Source organism: Acomys minous, assembly GCF_964271855.1.
Source record: "Acomys minous genome assembly, chromosome: 13".
Classification (NCBI taxonomy): Eukaryota; Metazoa; Chordata; class Mammalia; order Rodentia; family Muridae; genus Acomys; species Acomys minous.
Window position 1 is genome coordinate 15,668,066 of NC_140495.1, and position 21,679 is coordinate 15,689,744.

At 52.0% G+C, this 21,679-nt stretch overlaps 1 protein-coding gene across 4 annotated transcripts in view; it reads right to left on the minus strand.

Moving 5' to 3' along the window:
- The window catches only part of CACNA2D2 (calcium voltage-gated channel auxiliary subunit alpha2delta 2), a 138,241-nt gene that overhangs the window by 25,699 nt on the left and 90,863 nt on the right, over window positions 1-21,679 (minus strand). For all 4 annotated transcript variants that reach the window (XM_084752602.1, XM_084752605.1, XM_084752604.1 and 1 more), the window contains exons 4-5: window positions 12,115-12,174; window positions 2,800-2,844 (exon numbers count right to left, since the gene is read on the minus strand). In XM_084752602.1, coding sequence (XP_084608728.1) covers window positions 2,800-2,844; window positions 12,115-12,174 — 105 coding nt within the window. The remainder of the gene's footprint in view (window positions 1-2,799; window positions 2,845-12,114; window positions 12,175-21,679) is intronic.

The window sequence follows — 21,679 nt, forward strand, 5'->3', positions numbered from 1 at the left end:
CTCTACATCCTTGAAAAGCAACTGTCACTGAAAGAGCTGAACGGTAGGGCCAGTTAGCAGGAGTGAGCTTCCAAGGACTTCTGCTTCCAAGGACACGCCTTGTGCAGTTACAGTGAGGCCTCAGCAGCTTTGCATCCCCGCATTCCTCACTGAGTCCCACCCATTCCCTGCTTGAGAGAGAGGGGGGCGGGGGGCGGGGGGGGCACAAGCTAGCCAGCCCTCACCCCACCTGGGGCACCATCTCCTGTAGCAGGGTGGCTCTAGAGCTGAGTGGGAGCTAGCACAGAGACCAGGTGACATACAGAGGGAGGGGCCACTCTGCCAGCTAGCAGCAGGACTGTAAAGGCCCCCGTTGATTTTCTAAAACGAGCTGCGGCCGCCTGACAGGTGCCAATTACGATATCTCTCGTCCAGGCAGGCTGGGCATGCGCTATGCAGCAACCCCCCCCCCCGCACCCCCATCTCCCCCCCTCTGCCACCGCCTACTACCACAGGCTGGCAGGAATGGGGCTGCGGCTACAGAGTCAGTGCTGCAGCTGATGGAGGGGAGACAGGCTCTAGTGCAGGTATACAGGCAGGGAGGGAAGATGGTGGAGAGAGGACAGGGGGAGAAGACAATCCACACACTTCCCCACCCTGTCCCCCCACCCATGAGTCTTTTGGCTATGCTCATCTCAGGCTCCATTCATGCTCTTTTCCCAATGGGTCTCCAGGGCTGCTCCCTGTGGCCTCAGACGTACCCCTCCTATTGTATTTCAATCTCTAGGTTAATGCCCAGGCTGTTTATTTCCACCAGGCCAGATCCTAGGACACAGCTCTGAAGTGAGCCTATCTGTCTTTAGGGGAGGCTCTACTGCCCTGCGTGCCCTTCACTCGGCACACCCACTCCTGCCCACTTTGGGAAGCTCCTGAAATGCCCCTGGGTGCTTGCTGGGTGATGCCCCCCCCCCCACCGGAAGAGGCAGCTGTTGAGCATAGAAGCAAGATTAGGAAGCCAGCGGTCTGGGAGGCATAAGCCACTGTACGCTCCACTCCGAGGGAGAGGCGTGGGAGAAGAAAGCCCCCCCAAATGTCAGCGGCAGATGAAGGGCGCTGGAAAATGTAATCTTCCAACTTTCCCAACTAATGTGACATTTGGATTCCATCCTGATAAGCCTTCAGCCGGGGAACTTTTTCCTTCTCTTCCCTCACCCCCACCTTCTGGCTGGTAATTTAAAAGTAAATGGTCTAGAAAGATCTCTAACTGTACCTCTGGCAAAGATTAAAAACAAAACAAAACAACACAACACAACAAGCGGAGAACTTGGTGAGAGAGAGTGTGTGTGTGTGTGTGTGTGGTGGTTGTTGTTGTTGTTATTTAAACCAGGCTAGGGGATTCTGGCCTCAGAGTGACCCTAGCCCAGCTCTGCCTATAGCAGCACTTACCTAGCAGGGATGTCAGGCATTTGGACCCAGGGTTGGGGTCCTGGATAGAGTTGGGGGTTTCTGGGAGCAGGGAACAGTGTCCTGGTCAGGATTTGAGTCCAAGGCTGCCCCAGGGAGTGCCACCCGAGCCCAGGAGTTCAGTGCAGTGGGCAATGTAGTCTCCTGGTTTATATTTAATGCACTGATTGCTAAAATTACAGCCCGCTGCCGAGGGGGGTAAGGAATTAGATTCAGGGTCTAATTAAAGGTTCGCTCTTCATTTGAATTTCAGATTCCAGCTTTAATTTTAGCAACTTCTCCGGGAGCCACGGAGCTCAGCCAAGGGGAAGCGCACCTGCTTGAGCCCACCCCTCCCCTCCTCCTCGGCCCCCTGCCCTCCCTAAGGCTTCCTAGACCAACCTGGCACTGTGGCCTCCCGCACAGGTATCCTTTCCAGCCCTCCCACCTTCTGGTGTCATAGGCCAGGAAAGCCAGCCAGGCCTCCAGGCCAGAAAAAGGGAGTGCTGGACCTTGGGTTGTCGGTATCCGTACCAGACGTCAGACATTGCTAAGTTCACTGAACACTGGAACCCATAGAAAGTCTCGGTTTTTTCTCTGTAGCCTTTTCTTACCCCATAGTCATTTTCACTGAGGCCTTTCATGATGGGGACCTCCCTACGTCACCAGGTAACCCAAGCAGACCTGAGCTCATGGGATACGGACATAAAATGGTTTAGGTCTAGTGTTATCACTTCTGGGGGAAATTATCAGACTTGAGCTGCGCCTCATCTGAAAACGGATGGAGGAACTGGGCTGCCTCTGTGTCTGAGGCCACCAAGTAATGCCAGGCCCAGGTCTGATGGTGAGGCCCGGGTCTCACCCGAGGCTATGGGTCTTCTACACAGCTTGATGCTAAGTTCCCTGAATCACAGGGAAGGGGATCTCCATTGTCCCCGTGTCTCACTCCCACATGCCTACCCCCAGGAAGGCCCTCTGGACTCTGCCCCTCTCCTATACTCCCATGGTGCTCAGAGAGCCCCTCAGGTTGGAACTGAACTGTCCCAATGTCCAACACTTTACCACCCTGCCTAGAGGGAGACCCAGCCCGTTCCACATTATGAAGCGTAGCCCACAGCTCTTTTTCCCCCGAGACAGGGTTTCTCTGTGTAGCCTTGGCTGTTGTCCTGGACTCACTTTGTAGACCAGGCTGGCCTCGAACTCACTGCGATCTGCCTGCCTCTGCCTCCCAAGTGCTGGGATTAAAAGCACCACCACGCCCGGCTGAGTACTGATCTTTAAGACCCACTTTACAGCAGAGACCTCTGTGGCCCCGGCAGGAGGGGGTGTGTGGCTCTGGCAGCTTCCTGTCCTCTACAGCAAACGCAGGACACTTACCAGCTCAGCATCAGCCTTGGCGTCATAGTACATGATGTCTTCCTCCTGGTGATGAGAGAGAAGCCTCAGTGCTCATAGCTCAGGGGCTCCCAAGATGTCCCCCAAGGCCTAGAACAGCTCTCTTTGGATTCCTCTAGGTCTGATATGGTCCCTTCCCCCACCCAAAGCCATCCCCAGGAAAAGTGGGATGAGTCAGTGCTGCTGGTACCCTGCCTCCGCCACCCCAAGCCTATTCCAGGTCCTTCACGCTCTCCTGAGGGATGTTGTACCCCTGACACAGGGTACCAGGGCCTTGTCCTGCAGGCCAGTTGAGGGCAGGGACAGAGCCAGCCTGGCTCCTGAGAGGCTGGCTGAGGCAGGACCAGGGTGTGAGGAAGACAGAAAATCAGAGCGGAGCCTGGGCAACAGCGAAATAATGACTTCACACTGCATCTTCCAATTTCTTCTATTAAAAAGCCTGCTCATTACGAGCATGTACTTATTAATTATCTGTGATTTGTTGTGAAATGCAAAGGGGTTTACACAACAGGAGCGGGAATAAACAAAGCTGGGCCCGCATGCCTGCCTGTGGCCCTCACTCACACGTGCCTGCCGGCCCATCCTGGCCAATGCCTGTCTGCCTGCCGCCTGCGTTCTTGGCCATCTGCACGTCATAATCACCCGTCGCCCCGGGGACCCGTAACACAAACGGGCTAATTTCATGTTTAATGATCTTTAATCAGAACCGAGTGCAGCTGACAGAGGCCGCCAGAAGGTGAGCCTAGTGTCAGCAAGTGCCACTCGCCCAGGAGAGGCCATCCCACTTTGCTCTGGTGGGCTCCAGGGCCAGGGCCACTGTCCAAGTCACTCTCCCCGGGTGCTTCTTAGCCGCTGTAGACAACAAAACCCTTTAGCGTTGCCCCACAGTTTCCTTGCACATTTGGGGCTGTTTCTTTGTGGCCTGATCTGTTCCCTAGGATCTTGCCTGCACAGAGCCAGCACTCACTCTGTGAGGGGTAGACGTCACAGGCTACCCTGACCAACCAAGGCCTGGCTAGGGCTTCCTGTGTGATCGACCTTAGCATTGGACCACACTCTCTGAGCCTCCCTATTCCTCCAGGGGAGGGTTTGGCCAGATGTTAGGTCTGAGGCCAATGGTTGTAGATGGCCAGTATTTGAGAATGTTTAAAGTTGACAGTTTCAGGCTGTCTTATTCAGGGGATTACGTACAGCTTATTGGCTGGACATAGAGACTTAAGTCAAGCATTCTGCATTGGCGACCGGATGCCCGGCACAATGCTTGACCATGAACGTTAGGCCAAGGTGCCTCAAGAGGTGTGTCTACTATGTGTCACACTCCTGGTGAGCCAGACACACAGCGACACCAGGGCAAGGACAAAGAAGGCTTTATTCCCAGACTTGGACCTGCCTTCCCAGCTCATCTCCAGCCTCCCACCCACCCATCTAGGAAGACAGGCCTGGGTTGGGGGCTGGGGCAGGGCCCAGGCTCCAGGGGGCTCAGCCTTTCCCTGTGTCTGGCTCACACAGAAGCACGTAATGAAAGCTGACATTACATCAAACACAATAAGGAGTTTCGGTTGATGAAGATCATTCCTGAACACACAAACCCATTAAACTGAGGGGGAAAAAAATATCAATTCAACACACTCGCAGGCGAAAAGAAAATGTGATTTGTTATCTAAAAGGGGGTTATAAACATGGCTCTGATGCTCTTTCCCTCCGTAATGAAAACAGGCGGGCGCAGTGGGAGGACTGCAGATTACAACCCGAGGCTTCCCTTGCCAAAGGACAGGAAAGGGCGTGGGTGGGGACTTGCCATTGTCACGATGTGGGAAGGCGGGTGTCCATCTGTACCCTAGTCACCCTTGGGATGGCCTGCCACTCACTCGGGCCATCTCTCCAGTGGTCCCCACGGTTCTGTTTATTTGTTCTGCTGTTTCACAGTCTTAGCGGAAGATATAATGTTGGTAGCATCAGAGATAAAGGAAAAAAAAATGGCACACAGGATTGTCAGGTTCCTGTAGACTACGGGTGGGGTCCAGGTATCTGAAGTCTCCTTGCCCCTTGCCTTGGCTGGTAGCCTTGGCAAGGTTACATGTGAAAGTACACGGTAGCCCTGGCCGTGATTGCTCTTTGTGAGGCAACATGGAGCTGAGTGTGGCAGGTCGAGCCATCGGTATGTGGGAGCAGGCCCCTGGGAAGGCTTGCATCTGCTTTTACCTGAACACCTGAACACCAGAACGTTGGCTTTAGTGACTCATATCCTGGGTGAAAGAAGAAGGCACACAACCTAGTGAGTGAGCGTGGGGGGCCTCGGAGACAGGTCTGCAATTCAGATATTGACCAGGATGTTGGTAAGCTCCCTTCAATGAGTAAATATAGGCTGGGTAAGCAGGGTGTGGTGGTGCACCCCTTTAATGCCAACACTCGGGAGGCAGAGGCGGGTGGCTCTCTGTGAATTTGAGGCCAGCCTGGTCTACAAAGTGATTTCCATAACAGCCAAGGCTACATAGTGAGAGTCTGTCTTAAGACAAAATAGAAACAAAGACACAAAACCAGCTGGATAGATTTGCCCCAAAGAAGTCCACAACGATGTTCAGGATCCACCCCCATGTTATTAATAAGGCAAGGAGCTTTGTGTCCAGGTGTCCATCACCCACCATAAAATCCAGAGTCAAGGAAAGGACAGAGAGCATCAGGGCTGGACCTCCCCCAGGAGGCCAACCCACTGCCCACATAAAAGGACCTTTGGAGGGGCCTGGAGAGATGGCTCAGAAGTTAAGAGCACTGACTGCTCTTCCAGAGGTCCTGAGTTCAATTCCCAGCAACCACATAGATGCCATTATCTCATCAAAAATGAGATCTGATGCCCTCTTCTGGCCTGCAGGTGTACATGCAGACAGAGCACTGTATACATAATAAGAAAATAAATAAATCTTAAAAAAAAAAAAAAAAAAGAAAGGACCATTATATGATGGGGCATAGGTAACGTCAGTGTTGAATGTACGTCCTGATGACTTTTCTCTGTTCCCTCCTTTCAATGGTTTTGGCTCAAGCCTGACAAAGTGTGGGTAAGTCATCCCACTAACTCACACACACGACCCCCACCAGGAGCCTGTATACACGGGTGGCTGGTGAAGGGCAGTGCATGGCACATTTGCCCCTTAGGAGCTCCAAGCTGGAGAGGACCTGAAGGGTGTTCACAGCTGTGGAGGAGGGTGAGGAAGAGTCTGGAATGAGTGGGATAATGGGTTGTCATCTAGATTTGGTGTTTTGCAAGGCAGCTGCCAGGGCTGTCAAGACATGACTGTCACCTGCCCACCGGCCCCATGGGCAGAGCCCAGGCAGCCACCCAGCCACACTAGTGAGGTCTTGTGGCCTTCCTTCCATGACCTGCTGCCAGCTCAGCTCGACCAAGAAGGGCTATTGTTTTTTTCCCCCTCTGAGAGCCGTCTGCGCTGGCTTGGCAGAGACAGGTGGCAAGCCCTATGGCTGGGTGGGACCCTCAGGCCAGGGGGGCCATCTGTCTTGTCCAGTTGGCTCTTCACAGGCCCCCTCTAGATTCTGTAGGTAGAGTTACCTCCCCTGTCGGACAGGCAAGGCAGTGCCTCCACCAGGCTCCAAGGTCTCCTATTGTAGGTCGAGACCAAGGACCAACATCTTCTCTCCCCTCTCCCCACACGTACTCTGGCCCAGATCCTCCCTTGTGGAGGCTTAGGTGGAAAACAGTGTTGGCACAGTGTGATGCTGGCACCAGGCACAGTCCAGCAGGTGGCTCATCTTCATCTACCGTTAAGTGTTATGGGTACCAGACCACCTGCTGCCTGTCTGTGTGGAGCCACAGAAGGTGCTGCCTGCAAATCAGGGCCGTGGTCTCTCTAGTATTCCCAAGTCTGTGCTGTGGCTACCGGTTCCCTGGCCCCTGCCAGGATCAAATGTGTACGGCCACGGCCTAGAACTAGAGAGTGTTTGCCCTTCTCTTCCATTCGTCGGCCCCTTGATCGTATCTCAGCTCTGGTGGGGTGGACTTGCAGATTCCCTAAGTCCCTGGCTGGTGTCATGGGAATGTATGCATGTGTGTATACAAGTATACCATAATTGTCTGTTCCCTGCTCTGGACTGTCCACACTGGGAGATCCACACCCTACTGGCTGTACAGTGAATTCCAATCTAGCCCCAAGAGCCCAGCACTCTTTCTGTGCACACAACTTCTGGATAACATGTTCCTCATTCAGAAGAAAGAAGACCATTCCCGGCCACTTTGCCACCAGAGCCCTGGGCTGGGCACAAGAACAGGTGATACAGATGGCACTGACACAGGTCTGGCTGCCCCTGATCTGAAGAGGGTCATGAGTGAGGCAGACAGACGGGACACTTCCCTGGGTACTCCCTGTGATACCTAGGTCCAAAAGGAGGAGCTGGGATCACTTGGGGTCCAACTCCATGGTTGAGACTGGAAAGGGGAATCCTGGGCTTTGTCCTATGAATTAGGGGACCAGAATGTGCCTGGAAGAAGGCTGGGCCGGGTAAAGGGCCTGAGCTTGAGGCTGGGATTGTGACGTGGGCCAGTTGTCTCTCCTGAGCATGGAGGAGGAATGTGTCTCCTTGTCTTTCACCTTCTCAAGGTCACTGGGTTCCAGGGTGGGTTTTACGCTTGCAAGGGCCAAACCGCATCCTTTTCCCAGCCACAGTCGCTGCAAGGCCTGTGATGGACAGCCCCTGCCAGCTCTCCCTAGCAGCGCTGGTTGGCAGGTGGGCTAATGGGCCACCATTAGCACTAATGCCTTTCAGTAGACACAGCGGCAGCAGATCTTCATGGGAACGGCAGTGACCTGCAGTCCGAAGAAACAGGTGACTGCAGCCCTTACACCCAGGGATCTCAGGCATGCGCGTTGATGGGCTGTGCACAGGGAAGAGGGCACTGGGCAAGCAAATGTGGCCTGTGGCCACAACCACATCTGCAGCAGCTCACGCAGGAGGGTGGTTAGTCAGACAGAGCCCACTTCTGCTTCAGCTCAGGGCAGTTGCAAACAAGGCAGGTATGGACAGAGATCTGACTGTCATATAATCACTGTCTCAGCACCCATGCAGCCCGGTGAACACCCTTTGGAGGCTATGGTGAGCTGACAGGCAGCACCAACATCAGGTAGCCAATGGGGAAAATGGAGCCCTTGCTCTTATATCCCACAGAAACTGTGATCCAGCGATACAGGAGTGGGCTCTTGAGCAGCGTCTCTCAGGCATCCCCAGTGCCCACCCTGGCCCAGAATGTGTGGGACAGCTGAGGCCCACAAACCAGGGGCCTGGAAGGACAGCACTGGCTCTTTTGAACAGGTTTGGGGCTGTGGTACTCTGGGCTTGGACTGGGAGGGAAAGAAAATGGAAAAGAGGGTGGGCTTGCATAGATTCCTCAACTCCTGCCCTGCTCAACAGGCCTGCTCATGGGAGAAAAGAAGCTGATGGTCAGGGGGAAAAAATGAGGAAACGGAGAAGTGGAGGGTCCCGGACACTCAGAGGATAGGAATGATGAGCTGAGAAGACATAATAGCTCACGATGTGCATTCTGGGAGAAATGAAGGGGTTTCCAGGAGGAGCTCAATAGAGACAATGGTCCAGGGAGAGGAAGGGCCTCCAGAGAGGCATTTAGTGCAGTAGAATACAAAAGGAAGAGCTGAGAAACAAGGCTCTCTCTCTCTCTCTCTCTCTCTCTCTCTCTCTCTCTCTCTCTCATTCTCTCTCTCTCTCTTATTCTCTCTCTCTCCCTCCCCCTCTCTCTCCTTCCCTCTCTCTCTCCCTCCCTCCCTCTCTCTCTCATTGTCTCTTTCTTCTCTCTCTCCCTCCCTCCTCTCTGTCTCTGTCTCTCTCTCTCCCTCCCTCCCTCCCCCTCTCTGTCTCTCTGTTTCCCTCTCCCCCCCCTCTCTGTCTCCCTCCCTCCCCCTCTCTGTCTCTCTCTCTCCTCCCTCCTTCTCTCTCTCTGTCTGTCTCTCTCTGTCTCTCCCCCTCTCCCTTCTTTTTCTTTTTTCCTTAGTTTTTATGAGACAGGATTTCTTTATGTAGTTCTGGCAGTCCTAGAACTTGATTTGCAGATCAGGCTGGCTTTGAACTCAGAGATCTAACTGCCTCTAACTCCCAAGTGCTGGGATTAAAGGTGTGTACCATGCCATCGTTGCCTGGCATGCTTTCTTTTCTTTCTTTCTTTCTTTTTTTCTTTTTTTTTTTACAATTTATTTATTTATTTATTATGTATACAGTGTTCTGCCTGCATGTACGACTGCAGGCCAGAAGAGGCCATCAGATCCCAGTATAGATGGTTGTGAGCCACCATGTGGTTTCTGGGAATTGAACTCAGGACCTCTGGAAGAGCAGCAGGCGCTCTTAACCTCTGAGCCATCTCTCCAGCCCTTCTTTTTACTTTTTACTTTCATATTTATGAGTGTTTTGCCCCAATGCATGTCTGTGTGTACCATACACATGCCTGATGTCCATAGAGGCCAGAAGAGGGCATGGAATCTTCTAGAACTGGAGTTACAGATAGTAGTCAGCTGCCATGTTGGCTCTGGGAATTGAACCTGGGTCCTCCGGAAGAGTACCTAGAGCCCTGTTAGAGTGTGGGCATGTGTATGAGTGTGTGCTTGTTTGTGTGCTCATGTGTGCATGGTACTCATGTGCTGTGTGTTGGGTGTGGAAGCCAGAGGACAACCATATGGAATTGGTTCTCCTTTCCTCCTTTTTTTTTTTTTTTTTTTTTGTTTCTCTGTGCTGCCTTGGCTGTCCTGGACTTCCTTTGTAGACTAGGCTGGCCTCGAACTCACAGCGATCCACCTGCCTCTGCCTCCCGAGTGCTGGGATTCTTGGCATCAAACTGAGGTTGCCATGTTTGCACAGCAAGTACCTTTACCCACTGAGGCATTGTCCATCTACTCATCCCCATTTTTCAGACAAGGGTCTCATGTAGGCCAGGCTGGCCTTGAACTTGCAGTGTAGCTGAGGCTGACTCCTTACCCTCCTGCTTCCATATCCTGAGAGGCGTGACCACGGGGCTACACAGTTACGGCTGAGGAGGGGCAGGATTGTGGTGGAGTCGGGGGTAGTAGAGGGGCTTCTCCTGGGCTCTAGGGAGTCCAGTTAGTTTAGGGGGTGGGAGTCACTAACTCTTTTATTTGTCCATTGAAAATATCATCTTGGGCTAGGGGTATACTTCACGGGTAGGGTTCGTCCAGCGTGCTCAAGATCCCGGCTCCCGTGAAAGAGAGAATGAAAGAGAGGAAGAAAGAGAGATAAATCAGCTCCCGTCTCCTGGTCCATGCATGGTGTGAGCTCCTTGCACCCAACATCCTCAAGTAGTGAAAGAAGCTACCACCAGGGCAAAGTGAGACAGGGAGGGTGTGGGGAAGACCGAGCGTGAGGAGCAGAGCCTGCGTCACACATATGAATGCTTGGGGACCGAGAGCTGCTGAAAATCTCTATCATCAATAGGTGACTGCAGCAAGTAGGGGGACAACCCCACTGGCTTTCTGGGGTACATGGGTCTAGACCAGCTTGGCTCAGAGCTAGGAGGCAAAGTATGTCTCACCTCCATCCTATGTATTGGTCCCTAGAGTCTGTGGGCACCTTTTGGTGCCTCCTTTTTCTTCTCTCAGTGTTTAGCAAGGAGACTACTGGGAACCGTGGTCTGCTTGCTGAGGGTGCTATGGCCCCTGGTTGCAGGGCTTCCTTTTGTCTGGGAACAGCCTTGTTCTAGTCAGACACTTGCCTAGCAGCGGGGGTGGGGTCAGGAGTGTACAGCTCCAGCCAGGAATTGTCTGGTACAGCTGCAGTCTTCTCCTGAACCCTCTGGGCCCTTTATACCCTGTGCTTTGCACTTGGCTCCAAGGTGTTGAGCCTTCCGGGTTTTCATCATTGTGACTTTCGAAGCTTGGTCCCTGGGGCCCTGGCCAGAGGACATCCTAGTAGGACAGACAGCTGTTCACAATCAACAGGACTCAGATAACGCCCTGTCCTGGGGCCTCTTCCAGGTGAGGGCATTAAAATCTCAGGTGAGTCCTGGGGAGTGAAGAGATATCTATGACTCTAGGACTCTATTAAGACTCATGGTATCTCTGTAGTGGAAGTTCTGGGTTATATGCAAACACGTTTTTTGTTTTAACGCCGGGTGTAGGATACAGGGGCTGCTCCAGTTTGTACACAGCTGATAACTGCCTCCTGAGAGGACTTGTGATTTTACTACTTTGTCTTTGTCAGTGGGGGTAAAAGCTAGACCCAAAGAGAGACTGGGGAGCTCCAGAAAGAAGGTTGCTGGTGCTCCCCCTGTTGCTCCTGGTTGCTGTTGAGGCAGTGTGACAAGAAATTGGAGACATCCTGAAATGAAGGAACTTGCCAACCTTGGAAGCAGCTAAGGAAAACTACACCCCCTTTTCCCACTAACTTTTTTTTTCTCCTGCCTGGTGTTGGGGTGTTGGAAGAGACTGGGGTGGAGTAGGGAGGAAAGAGATTTAAAGAACCCAAAATAAGCTGGGCGGCGGTGGCGCACGCCTTTAATCCCAGCACTTGGGAGGCAGAGGCAGGCAGATTGCTGTGAGTTCGAGGACAGCCTGGTCTACAAAGTGAGTCTAGGACAGCCAAGGCTACACAGAAAGACCTTGTCTCGAAAAAAAAAAAAAAAGAACCCAAAATAAAAATAGTTGGTTAAAAGTACACCAACATATCTTCTTGGGGAATGGCCATCTTCACAAAGATTTTCTACTCACGGGCCACCCCAAGAGACTCCTCTGGAGTGACAGAGGGTGTGCATTCCCCAACACACAGGGAGAGCTGGTTTGTTTGTTTGTGTGTGTGTGTGTGTGTGTGTGTGTGTGGTTGTTGTTGTTTTGTTTTTGCTAAGGGTAGGACAAAGGATGTTTTACTCATCGGTGCCCCTCCAGAGTGTCTGTGAAGCACACACCCCCTCCTTTGCATGCCGCCCTAGCTCAAGGTGTCACGCCTTGGGTGCTTGGAGGGTGGTATGTGGTTCTTTTTTTTTTTTTAATTACATTTATTTGTTTGTTTATTGTGCGCGTCTGCATGCACACATGCCACAGTGCATGTATGGAGGTCAGAGGGCCACGTGTGGCAGTGGGTCCTCTCCTCCCAACAAGTGGGTCCTGGGGATTGAAGTCACCAGGCTAAGGGCAAGCACCTTTGCCCACTGAACTATCCTGCTGGTCCAACATATGCTGTGGTTCTTCTTCTTCTTTTATTAACTGACTTATTTGTCCACTATCCATCCTGATTGTAACCTCTTCTCTCCTTTCCTTCCAGTTATGCTGTTGTTCTTACCTTGATGTTGTCCTGCCAGCGGTGGGCTTTCTGGAAGTTCTCTGCGGCATCAGCCAGTCTCTGAGGGATATAGAGCACATGGAAGTCAGAGGCTACCAGTCCCATGTCCACCCCAAAGCCCTCCCTAGATCCAGTTCTCCCAGGACCAGGCTGACTCAGGACCTTGCTCTCCCAAACGCCATCACAGCCTCCAAACCCCTCAGCTTAGAGAGAGTGCTCGGCTTGTAGGAAGGACACTGCACCGAGCACAGCTGCGTCCCCACAGGAGACAGGAGGCCTGCTGGCACAGTAGTAAGTGGCTTTTCCACAGGACCCCCCCCCCCAAGGACTGGCTATGTAGAATTTCCAGAAGATGGCATGGACATCCCTCCCGGCCAAGCTCCAGTGCCACCCTCTGCTCTCTGTAAGCGACTGTCTTCTTCCTCAGGGAGTGTGAAACCCACAAGTTATTGCTGGTCTCATCATGCTACGGTGCCTTGGCCAGGCTCAGCAGGATGTGTCTACAGTCCACTTGCACTCATTCAGACTTACTGTCCTCTCCCAGGCTTCGAGAGGCCGTTCCCACAGGGCTCCCAGGCCTCCACTCACATGAGCCTTTCCTAACCTTTAATGCTAGTTTCAGGGCCTTTGACAATGAAGCCCAGTCCTGGGGGCAGAACGGCCCTGAAAGCATAGCTTTGTGTTTGTCCGTACTGTGTCTGTCACTACGCATGCGTAGTACCAGACTACGCTGAGATGTGGGTATGTGACAGACCCAGGTAATCCCCCTTCTCCCGGTAGGGAGGGGTAAAGTGATACAGAACCAGGTAGCATCACCGGGGCAGGTGTAGCTGAGCAGGACAAGGCTCAGTCCTGCTGGTACTGGACATATCAAAAAAATGTATGGTGAAGGCACTCAGACCTGGCCACCCGGGCTTGAACCTGGGAGTGATAACCACCACCAGGACACTGCATGCCAAGTCCTTCCACTGACCAATGGCACATGTGCTCCCATTACTGCTTACTATGTGTGAATTCTCAGACAAAGATGTCCCAAGTTTGGAACAGCGATCAACTTGCCCAGTATGTACAGTGAGTCTGGGTCAATCTGGAGTCCTAGCCCAGCTCACACTATTGCATTCACATTGCTTAGCTATGAGGTCCAAAGAGCACCCCGTCATAGGGCTTCCTATACCTAGTGTTCCTACTGTTCCTCATTTTGGACCCACCAACGCCTGACTCTAGGCTTCCAGCTTGAATTGGAAGACCCCAGTCTCTTGGTATTCAGGACACGCCATCCCCATCTAACAGGCCTGATGTGGCATGTAAGCCCCGGAGCAGAAGGTCTAACAAAGCCTAACCGAGGCCCTTCGAGCTCCTGGACACTTCCTTGGGATGACCTTCAATCTACCCGAGTTGTCACGTGTCCTCCTGGAACAGGCTCTCTTTGTATTGTTTGGGGGTATATGTTTATGGTATATATGTGTATGCATGTGCGGGGGTATGTGTGTGCATGTAGAGGCCAGAGATTGTCAAATGTCTTCTTCCATCTCTCTTCCCTTTATGTAATAAGGCAGTGCTTCTTGCTGAACATAGGGCTTGCTGATTTGTACAGTCTTGCTAGCTAACTTGTCCTGGAATCCGTCTTCATCTCCTGAGTGCTGGGATTACAGGCAGGCTGCCACCCCTCCCCAGCTTTTATGTGGGTTCTGGGAATTGAACTCTGTTCCTTACACTTGTGTGACAAGTATTTACCCACTGGGCCATCTCCTCAGGCCTAGCATAAACCCTCTTCTCTTGAAACCCCGGCCCCTGCCTTCCACCTTGCCATCACTCAAACGGCCTACTGTCCACGGTCCTACTCAGGTGGTCCTGGCCCATGAATCGCATCTTTCTGCATCACACTCCACACTCAAGACCTGGAGCCGTATCTCAGAGTGCAGATCTGGTCATGTGAATGTCATTAGCCCCCAAGACCCCTTTAGGAACTCCCAAATGCTCTTCATGCGAAAGCATTCTTGAGGCTCTGCTAGCTGCCAGCCTCCAGCCCCACCCACTTTTCCAAATCCTGGATTCTTCTTTTGGCCTGAATCCCTAGGATGGATGATACCTCAGAATTCATAATCCTGTAGTACCTTTCTGTGAAGGTATGTGTGACATTTTAGTGGGTACCACTCTACGCCAAGTGCAAATCTCTGTATATAACGTGGCCTAAAAGGTTCACAAAGCTCAAGGAGGTATTCCCTGAAGGTACACCTCAAAGCAGGAGCCTTGGGCAGCCAGTGCATCTCCCCTTCTCTTATCTAGTGGACCCCTATCTTCCCTGGGGCCCCAGATGTACCTCAGAGTGGGACTTGAGGCTACTTGGGGACTCTGCAGAGGCTGTTGCCTTTTTATAGGTCTAAGGCCATGTGGGAACCAGATTAAGGCCTCTTAGTATAGAAAAGATGGAGAGTGGAAAATGGGCCTGCAGACCCCAAACTGGACCATGGCTCTACAGAATCTTATGCTTCTATGTTCATTCTGTTTTTTCCTCTGGCACTGTGTGTGTGTGTGTGTGTGTGTGTGTGTGTGTGTGTGTGTGTATGTGTGTGTGCACGTGCTCTTTCACGCTTTCAGCACAGCTTTAACCCTGGGATTCATGGGTCCTAAGAATATAGGGATCCTTAGGGCTCTATAACCTAGCAGACAAAGTAAGGGGGGCACCCAGGAGGGAAGGCCCAGTCCTTGGTCTCCTTAAGCTCACAGAGTCCCATGGGCTCAAAGGCCTGGGTCAGCCTGCTGACTCGTGAATAACGGAGTTGCAATAGCCACAGCAAAAGGATTACTTTTAATCCTCAGTAACGATCAAGCCATTATTATTTTTTCGGTGTTACAGATCAATCAGTCCATCCCCAGGCGCTGGACGTGTGGAGACTGCTAAGTAGGCAGGCCTAGTGGTGTGGGAAGGAAGGACCTGGCAGTGGGATAGGGTGAAGTGGGCAGGCCACTGTTGTTTAAGGTCCCATCAGGCCAGAGAGCGAGACAGTGAGTGGTAGAGGGACCGCTCCTGAAGCCCTGACCTGCATTCAACGTGGTTTCCTCATGCAGTGTTTTCCAGATCTTTCTGTGAACTGTAGGTAGTAAGTGATCCACACAGAGGGTGGCTGGGCTCTTGGCAGCTCTCAAAGACAGCCTGTCCGTTGGGGTTTTTCTTGCGGGCTCTTGCCCACTTGAGGGCCTTCCTCTCTTCTTGCTTAGCTGCCACCGTCTCTGGAAGTTTCCTTTTGCCCTCACCCAGCCTGTGGGCTCTGCATTGTCTCTACCAGGCAGGGCACATGCTGTGTGTATATGAGGGTTCCAAAGGCTTCCTATTTACAAACCCCACAACAGTCAGGCCTACTTTGGGGGCGGCCAAGGGGTCCTCACTCTCCCCCAAGATTTACACTCCCAGAGTAACCTTTCTCCTACCTCTTTAGTGCCCTCAGGATGGGGCCAGGGGCAGGTGGGATGGGGAAACGGGAAAAGAGACAGGCGGAGAGAACCTGCCAGGCTACTCTGGGTCAAGCTGGAGACACAGTTTGCTCCTGTCCCCAGGGTGTCTGCTGTGTATAGGAGCTGCATTCTGTTCTAAGCTTGGACCCTGAGGGACCATTCTCCTGGGAGTGACTCCCTGCTCAGACTCTGGGCTGTGCTCTAGAAGCCACCCTTAGTCCTTAGTCTTGTGAGGCCCCTGCTGTCCCCTCCCTATGCACATCTGACTAGATCCCTCCCCTCACCTGTGACAAATCCTTGACTCCTGCCAGGTGCCAGTTTTCCCTTATGACATCCTGGGAACCTTCCTCATGTCTGACATCTTGATCTCTGAGCTCTGTGGGGGGCAGTGCCTGACAGCTATTTCATTTAGGTTAACTTGCATCCAAGCATACAGCAGGGGTACAGTGGACATCTGTTAAGTCAAGGTCAGAGTGTCTCTGGACCTTTATAGATGTTAGGCTTTGAGCTTAGCCCCGTCCAGCCAGGGGTGTGATCCCAGGTAAGTGGTTTGGCCTCTCGGGACCTCTTTTCCTACCCACACCCCCGCAGGGTGAGAGGCACTTAAGGGTATATATATATATATATATATATATATATATATATATATATATATATATATATATTTTTTTTTTTTTTTTGCTGTGAAGTGACTGGTGGTGTCTTGCCTGCCCCATGATGTCCCCCACCACGGTCATCATTGGAGGGAACCGCAGTGGGATTCTGAGTAAGGCTGTTCACAGCCAAGTCCATCACGATAACAGCAGGCATTTCAGAGGCAATTATCAGAGAGTTTCACTTAACAATCAATTTCCCTCAGCTCCAGGAGCGGGTCTCACAAGAAAAGGCAAGAAAGAAGGGGACTGGCTGCGCCGCTGAGCTGGGGACAATGCCCTCCTGAGGAGCACTGCCGCCACCAGTACCTTCAAATTTCACTAAGTTAAACATCTGTAGCTTAGGGAAACTGAGACAGACAATGGTGTGAGATAAGGGACCTAGGCCGCGGACAACACCTGGAGGGTCGGAGTCCCTACATCCTGGGCTGGGCTGGGCTTGGGTACGGTAGGGAGGACCAGAGCCCTTAGGTGGGCCCACCCTCTTAAAAAGCCAGTGCTCTCCCACACCAGGCGGAGTGCTTCTCCCTTCTTGCCTTTTCTACCTTTTTTCCCCCCCCCACCTGGGAACCCTTTAACCCAGAGCTGGTGGCAGAAGGCCCTGGAAGCGCCTGCCTATCAAACAGGACTTGTTCAACTGCATAGCCCAGAGGGGAAGGTTTTTAGGGAGTTTTCAGTTTTAATTAGTTATAGCTTCTCCTGCTTCCAAGAGGATGTGTGAGGCTTAGAGTGAAAGGCCCTGAACTTTATGATGAGCAGGATGTTGAGATCTGGGGTGCAGGGGGTAGGTGGGATGAGCCAGGTGGGAGCTGTAATGGAGTGTGGTGGGGTGTGGTGTGGGGGGGTTGGGGGTGGGGAAGCTCTGAGGCAGAGGCCAAGGCCAGCGAGTCCAGAGTGGAGTGGCAGCATGAGGCAGAGGCTCCAAGAAACCACAGGAGGGGCTGTCAGAAGGTTAACAACGACAGCCCAGCTAACATCAGACCCCGCTCGGCACCTACTGGGGCCAAAGCTCCACAGGCTGATGCCAGATGGGGGACTGCATGGTGCCTAAGAGGGGGTGCTTTCGTAGCGGAGGGAACTGAGGCAGAGTATTAGTGCCACTGCCACAGCCCCCTGATCAGGGAGCGGTGGATGACATTTTCAGGCCTATCTAATGCCATAGTGCAGGAGGGTTGGATAATAAATCCCTCAGGGCAGGGGCTAATCAGGTCAGGTGGGGCCTGGCTGGCTAGGCTTACCTGTTCTACCCTAAGTGGTTCCTTTGTCCTTTACCCAAGAGAGGAGATCAGGAAAGTGGTCTCTCAGAAGTCTCTAGAGCTTATCAAATAACCCTGGTGTCACTGGGTCCAGTCTGGTGAGGGGATGCCCAGCAGCCCCACCTAGTAGCCTCACCCAGCCCAGCCTTTCCTGTTGTCACCATCTCTCCTTCCCCGAGGGCCCCCCCCCCCCCGCATTAGCTCCATATTGTGCGCTGATAGATACTAAATACAGATTTCCAATTTCCAGAGCTGTTATGGTCTAATGAGTAAATAATATACATATTTAAAACTGTCTAAAAACATATCTGCATAATTAAAATATCTGCATAATAACGAAGCAAGATGCAGCTCAGCAAAGAGGGCGTTGGAGACCCAGGGCTCACTGACAATAGGAGCAGCAGTGAAGGCTGAGTTGGGGGGTCCTAGACCTGTGACTTTCTCCTCTGTGCCACCTTGGCCTTGACTATGCGTGCCCATGTAAGTACCCCCGTCATGGGGCAGGAGGACCCCTTCTCAGATCCATCTCTGCACATCTTGTGGTCTGAGAGTGTGACTGCACAAATGGGCAGTGTCCAACACATGGGCTGTGTGATGCCTTGGTGGCTCAGACCTCTTTCTGCCACCAGCCGCAGCACATGATGAGCTCAGAGCTTTGCACACACAACCTCACTGACCACAAGCTTCTGAGGGTTGTCCCAATCTCCCATTTTATGAAATTCCAAGGGATGGAGAAAAGTGGGCCAGTTTGGGCAGAGCAGGCCAGCCAGACCCATGGCGCCCAATGCCATGTGATGGAGACACAGCAGTGGCTTTGCTCTCCTGGGGAGCAGGGCAGCGATTTAGCCTTGCCCATCCTGTAAAGTCCCTTTCTTCAACCACCCAACTCTGCTTCCAACATAAAGATACAATCACCATCAGGACAAAGGAAAACAAACCCCTCACCCAAATTCCAGCAACCAAAACAACCAAATAGCAAATGGCCCCTGGGATGGCCAGGAAAGGGCCTTGCAGTTGCTGACAGTGACAGGTTTCCTAACCTTTTCCTTCACAGGCCACGCACATACACTACATGAGCTGCTAAAAGAAAAAAAAAAAAAGTAGAATAGATTTGCTTTCTTATAAAAAGGTCAGAACACATGTAACGGGGAAAACTCATTGGAGTAGTGGCCTCCCTCTGCAGGTGTGAACCTGCTTCTCCATTTCTGGCGTAGGCCCCCCAGGTCCCTGGGGGCCACATCAGCTTGGCTATTGATTCCTGAGCCTCTCCCTATGCCACCTGGGAGGGACGGTTTACGTTTTAATTTCCTAGGACAAATAGGAAGATACAAAGTGTGGTCTGGGATGGACATAGAGGTCAGGGGACAAGACCGTGGCCCCATCTGGTGTCCCCAAGGTGTGACTTTCAGAACACGAAAGTTTCCCTGGAAAATTAGTAGGCCCTTAAGGACTGGCTTCCTAGGGAAGACACACATGCAAAAACAAAACAAAACAAAACAAAACAAAACAAAACCAAACCCACAGTCTCCTGTAACAGGTATGTTAGTAAATAAATAAATAAATAGGAGGAGGTGTGCATCTTAACACTAAGGAGAGAGAAGTTATTAGCTTGGAAACATGTCTTCTCAGGGAGTGGAGGACACAAGTGCATCCACAGGTGCCAGTCCACTGGCTTGGTTGCTTTAGCTTTAACAGGAACTCCAGTCCCTACAGAAAGAGTGGGTTGTGCCACTGGACGGCAGCCAAATGTATCAACAGGGTGAAGGAAGGGAGCTCCAGGGCTTGGCACATATTTTGGGATCAGCTTTAATTTCCAAAGCAGTTTCAGGGACCCAGGGGGAAGTGGGTGCTCCGAAAAGTTCCACTCTGAGTCTGGAGAGATGGCTCAGAGGTTAAGAGCACTGACTGCTCTTCCAAAGGTCCTGAGTTCAATTCCCAGCAACCACATGGTGGCTCACGACCATCTATAATGTGACATGATGCCCTCTTCTGGTGAGCAGGTGTACATATAGGCAGAGCACTGTATACTTAATAATAAATAAATCTTGAAAAGAAAGAAAGAAACAAACAAACTAATAAAGAAAAGTTCCATTTTGGAAGTGGGTTGCTTTAGGAGGGCTGAGTGTAGACCTGGATAGCCACACAGGCCTTTTGGCACAGTGCGTGCATGTGTGTGCGTGTATGTATGTGTGCGTGTGCGTGTGCGTGTGTGTGTGTGTGTTGTCTCAAAGGTCCTTGACCTATCTGGTCATTCTACTACCTCTAGGTAACCCCTGCTGAATGTCTGCTAGATGGTGCCTGGTAAGAAATAAACCAATACATCCAATAAAAGCCTTAGGTTGAGCCAGATGTGGTGGCGCACGCCTTTAATCCCAGCACTTGGGGAGGCAGAGGCAGGCGGATCGCTGTGAGTTCGAGGCCAGCCTGGTCTACAAAGAGAGTCCAGGACAACCAAGGCTACAGGAGAGACCTTGTCTCAAAAAAAAAAAAAAAAGCCTTAGGTTGGTGTTTGGGTACTGACTCCAGAGCCTCGCTGTAGGTAAGCGCCTTCACTAAGATAACTGAGATGAGGGTTGCACCTCGTGCACTCCAAGACTGAAGGGGTTCAAGCTGAGGTGCTGTCTGGCTCTGCCTCACCCCTTGAGGGTGCCAATGAAAGAGAACCCCTGATTTTTTATCCCCCCAACCCTGCTTGAACCCCAGCACGAAACCTGTATAGCTCTACAGGTTCAATAGTCCATGGCGAGCCAAGGGAATTTCCCAATAATTTAAACAGATTTGCTTCCTTTGGGTTCCGACCTAGTCTATTCATCAAAGCTCCTCTCAGCCTTTACCAAGCCACACAGACAGCATCGGGGAGGCACGTCAGGAAGCACGGCGTTATCTGAGTCCCCATGGAGCACACTGGTGCCTTTTGCCCTCCCATCAGGCTACATCCTGAGACAGACAAGTGCAGGCCTGTGTGTATGTGCTTGTGGGTGACAATGGTGTCTTCCTCCTGGCTCCCACGCTGGAGGCCCTGAGTTCCTGAGGAACAGCAACTGCTCTCACTTCCTCATCTGTACAGTGGGATCCAGAGCCCTTCAGAGCTGTGGGAACATGGACAGAACAGGTCTGGACCAAAAGTGAGACCGGGTCTCATGTTGGACACAAAGGTCCTGGACTTGCCTTTCCCTGGCCTCCGATGACTGTTCCCTCCCTATTCCTCAGTGAGCTTGACCTTGGCCTGACCTGACCTCTGCAACTTGTGTCAATGGACTGTCCTTCTCTTTGGCATCCTCTTGGCTGAGAGTTGCTTAGTATCCCCCAACACCCTGGCCTGATCTCTAACCTGGTGTTGCCACAGCAGGGACCCAGGGCACAGAAGAGTGTCACCATCCAAGCCTACCAAAGCTGTAACGTCCCCTTATGATGGTCATCCCAATGATGATGACCCTTTCATCTTCTTCCTAATCAGACTCCACCAGATTCCCAAACCCAACTTCAGGCTCCCATACCCAGAGTGTCTCGCATGAATGCGTCCATCTCTACAGGCCCACGTCACTATGTGGGTTCCTACATCTCTGCCAGTGCTTTCTGGGTACTCTGATCACTTTTCCTTCCTGTTACACTTTCCCGCAGATTAATTCATCTGTAGTCTCTGAGACAGGCCTTGCTCTGTAGCCCAGGCTAGCTGAAACTCACCATGCTAACCAGTCAATCTTTCTGCCCTTGTATTCTGGGTTGAGATTACAGGCAGGTATGGGCCATCATAGTCAGCTTGCGTTCCCATCCCCACACCCTTCCCACACAGGGTCTCTCTATGTAGCCCTGGCTATCCTGGAACTCACTTTGTAGACCAGGCTGGCCTTGAACTCTTAAATCTGCCTGCCTCTGCCTCCCATGTGTTAGGACTAAAGGCATGCGCCACCGCCAACACCACCTGACTCTGTTGCCATTTTTTAATAGGGTTTGCTTAACCTTGTCACTCCCTTACCATGCTGACTTTGAACATGACCCCCTTTCACACTGAGGTTCTACACCCTTGTTGTTGCTGGTCCTTGAGCATGAACTGCCTTTGTGTTTCTGGTCACCATTTAGAACTGGGGTTTACCAATGCCCTCAGGAAGCCTGGTTGTCTCCTAGGCTGGGATCCAGAATCCTTTGGTGCTCCCATCACTGTATACTGTGTTGGACTCCATCTTGGATGCTATCCCTCTAGGT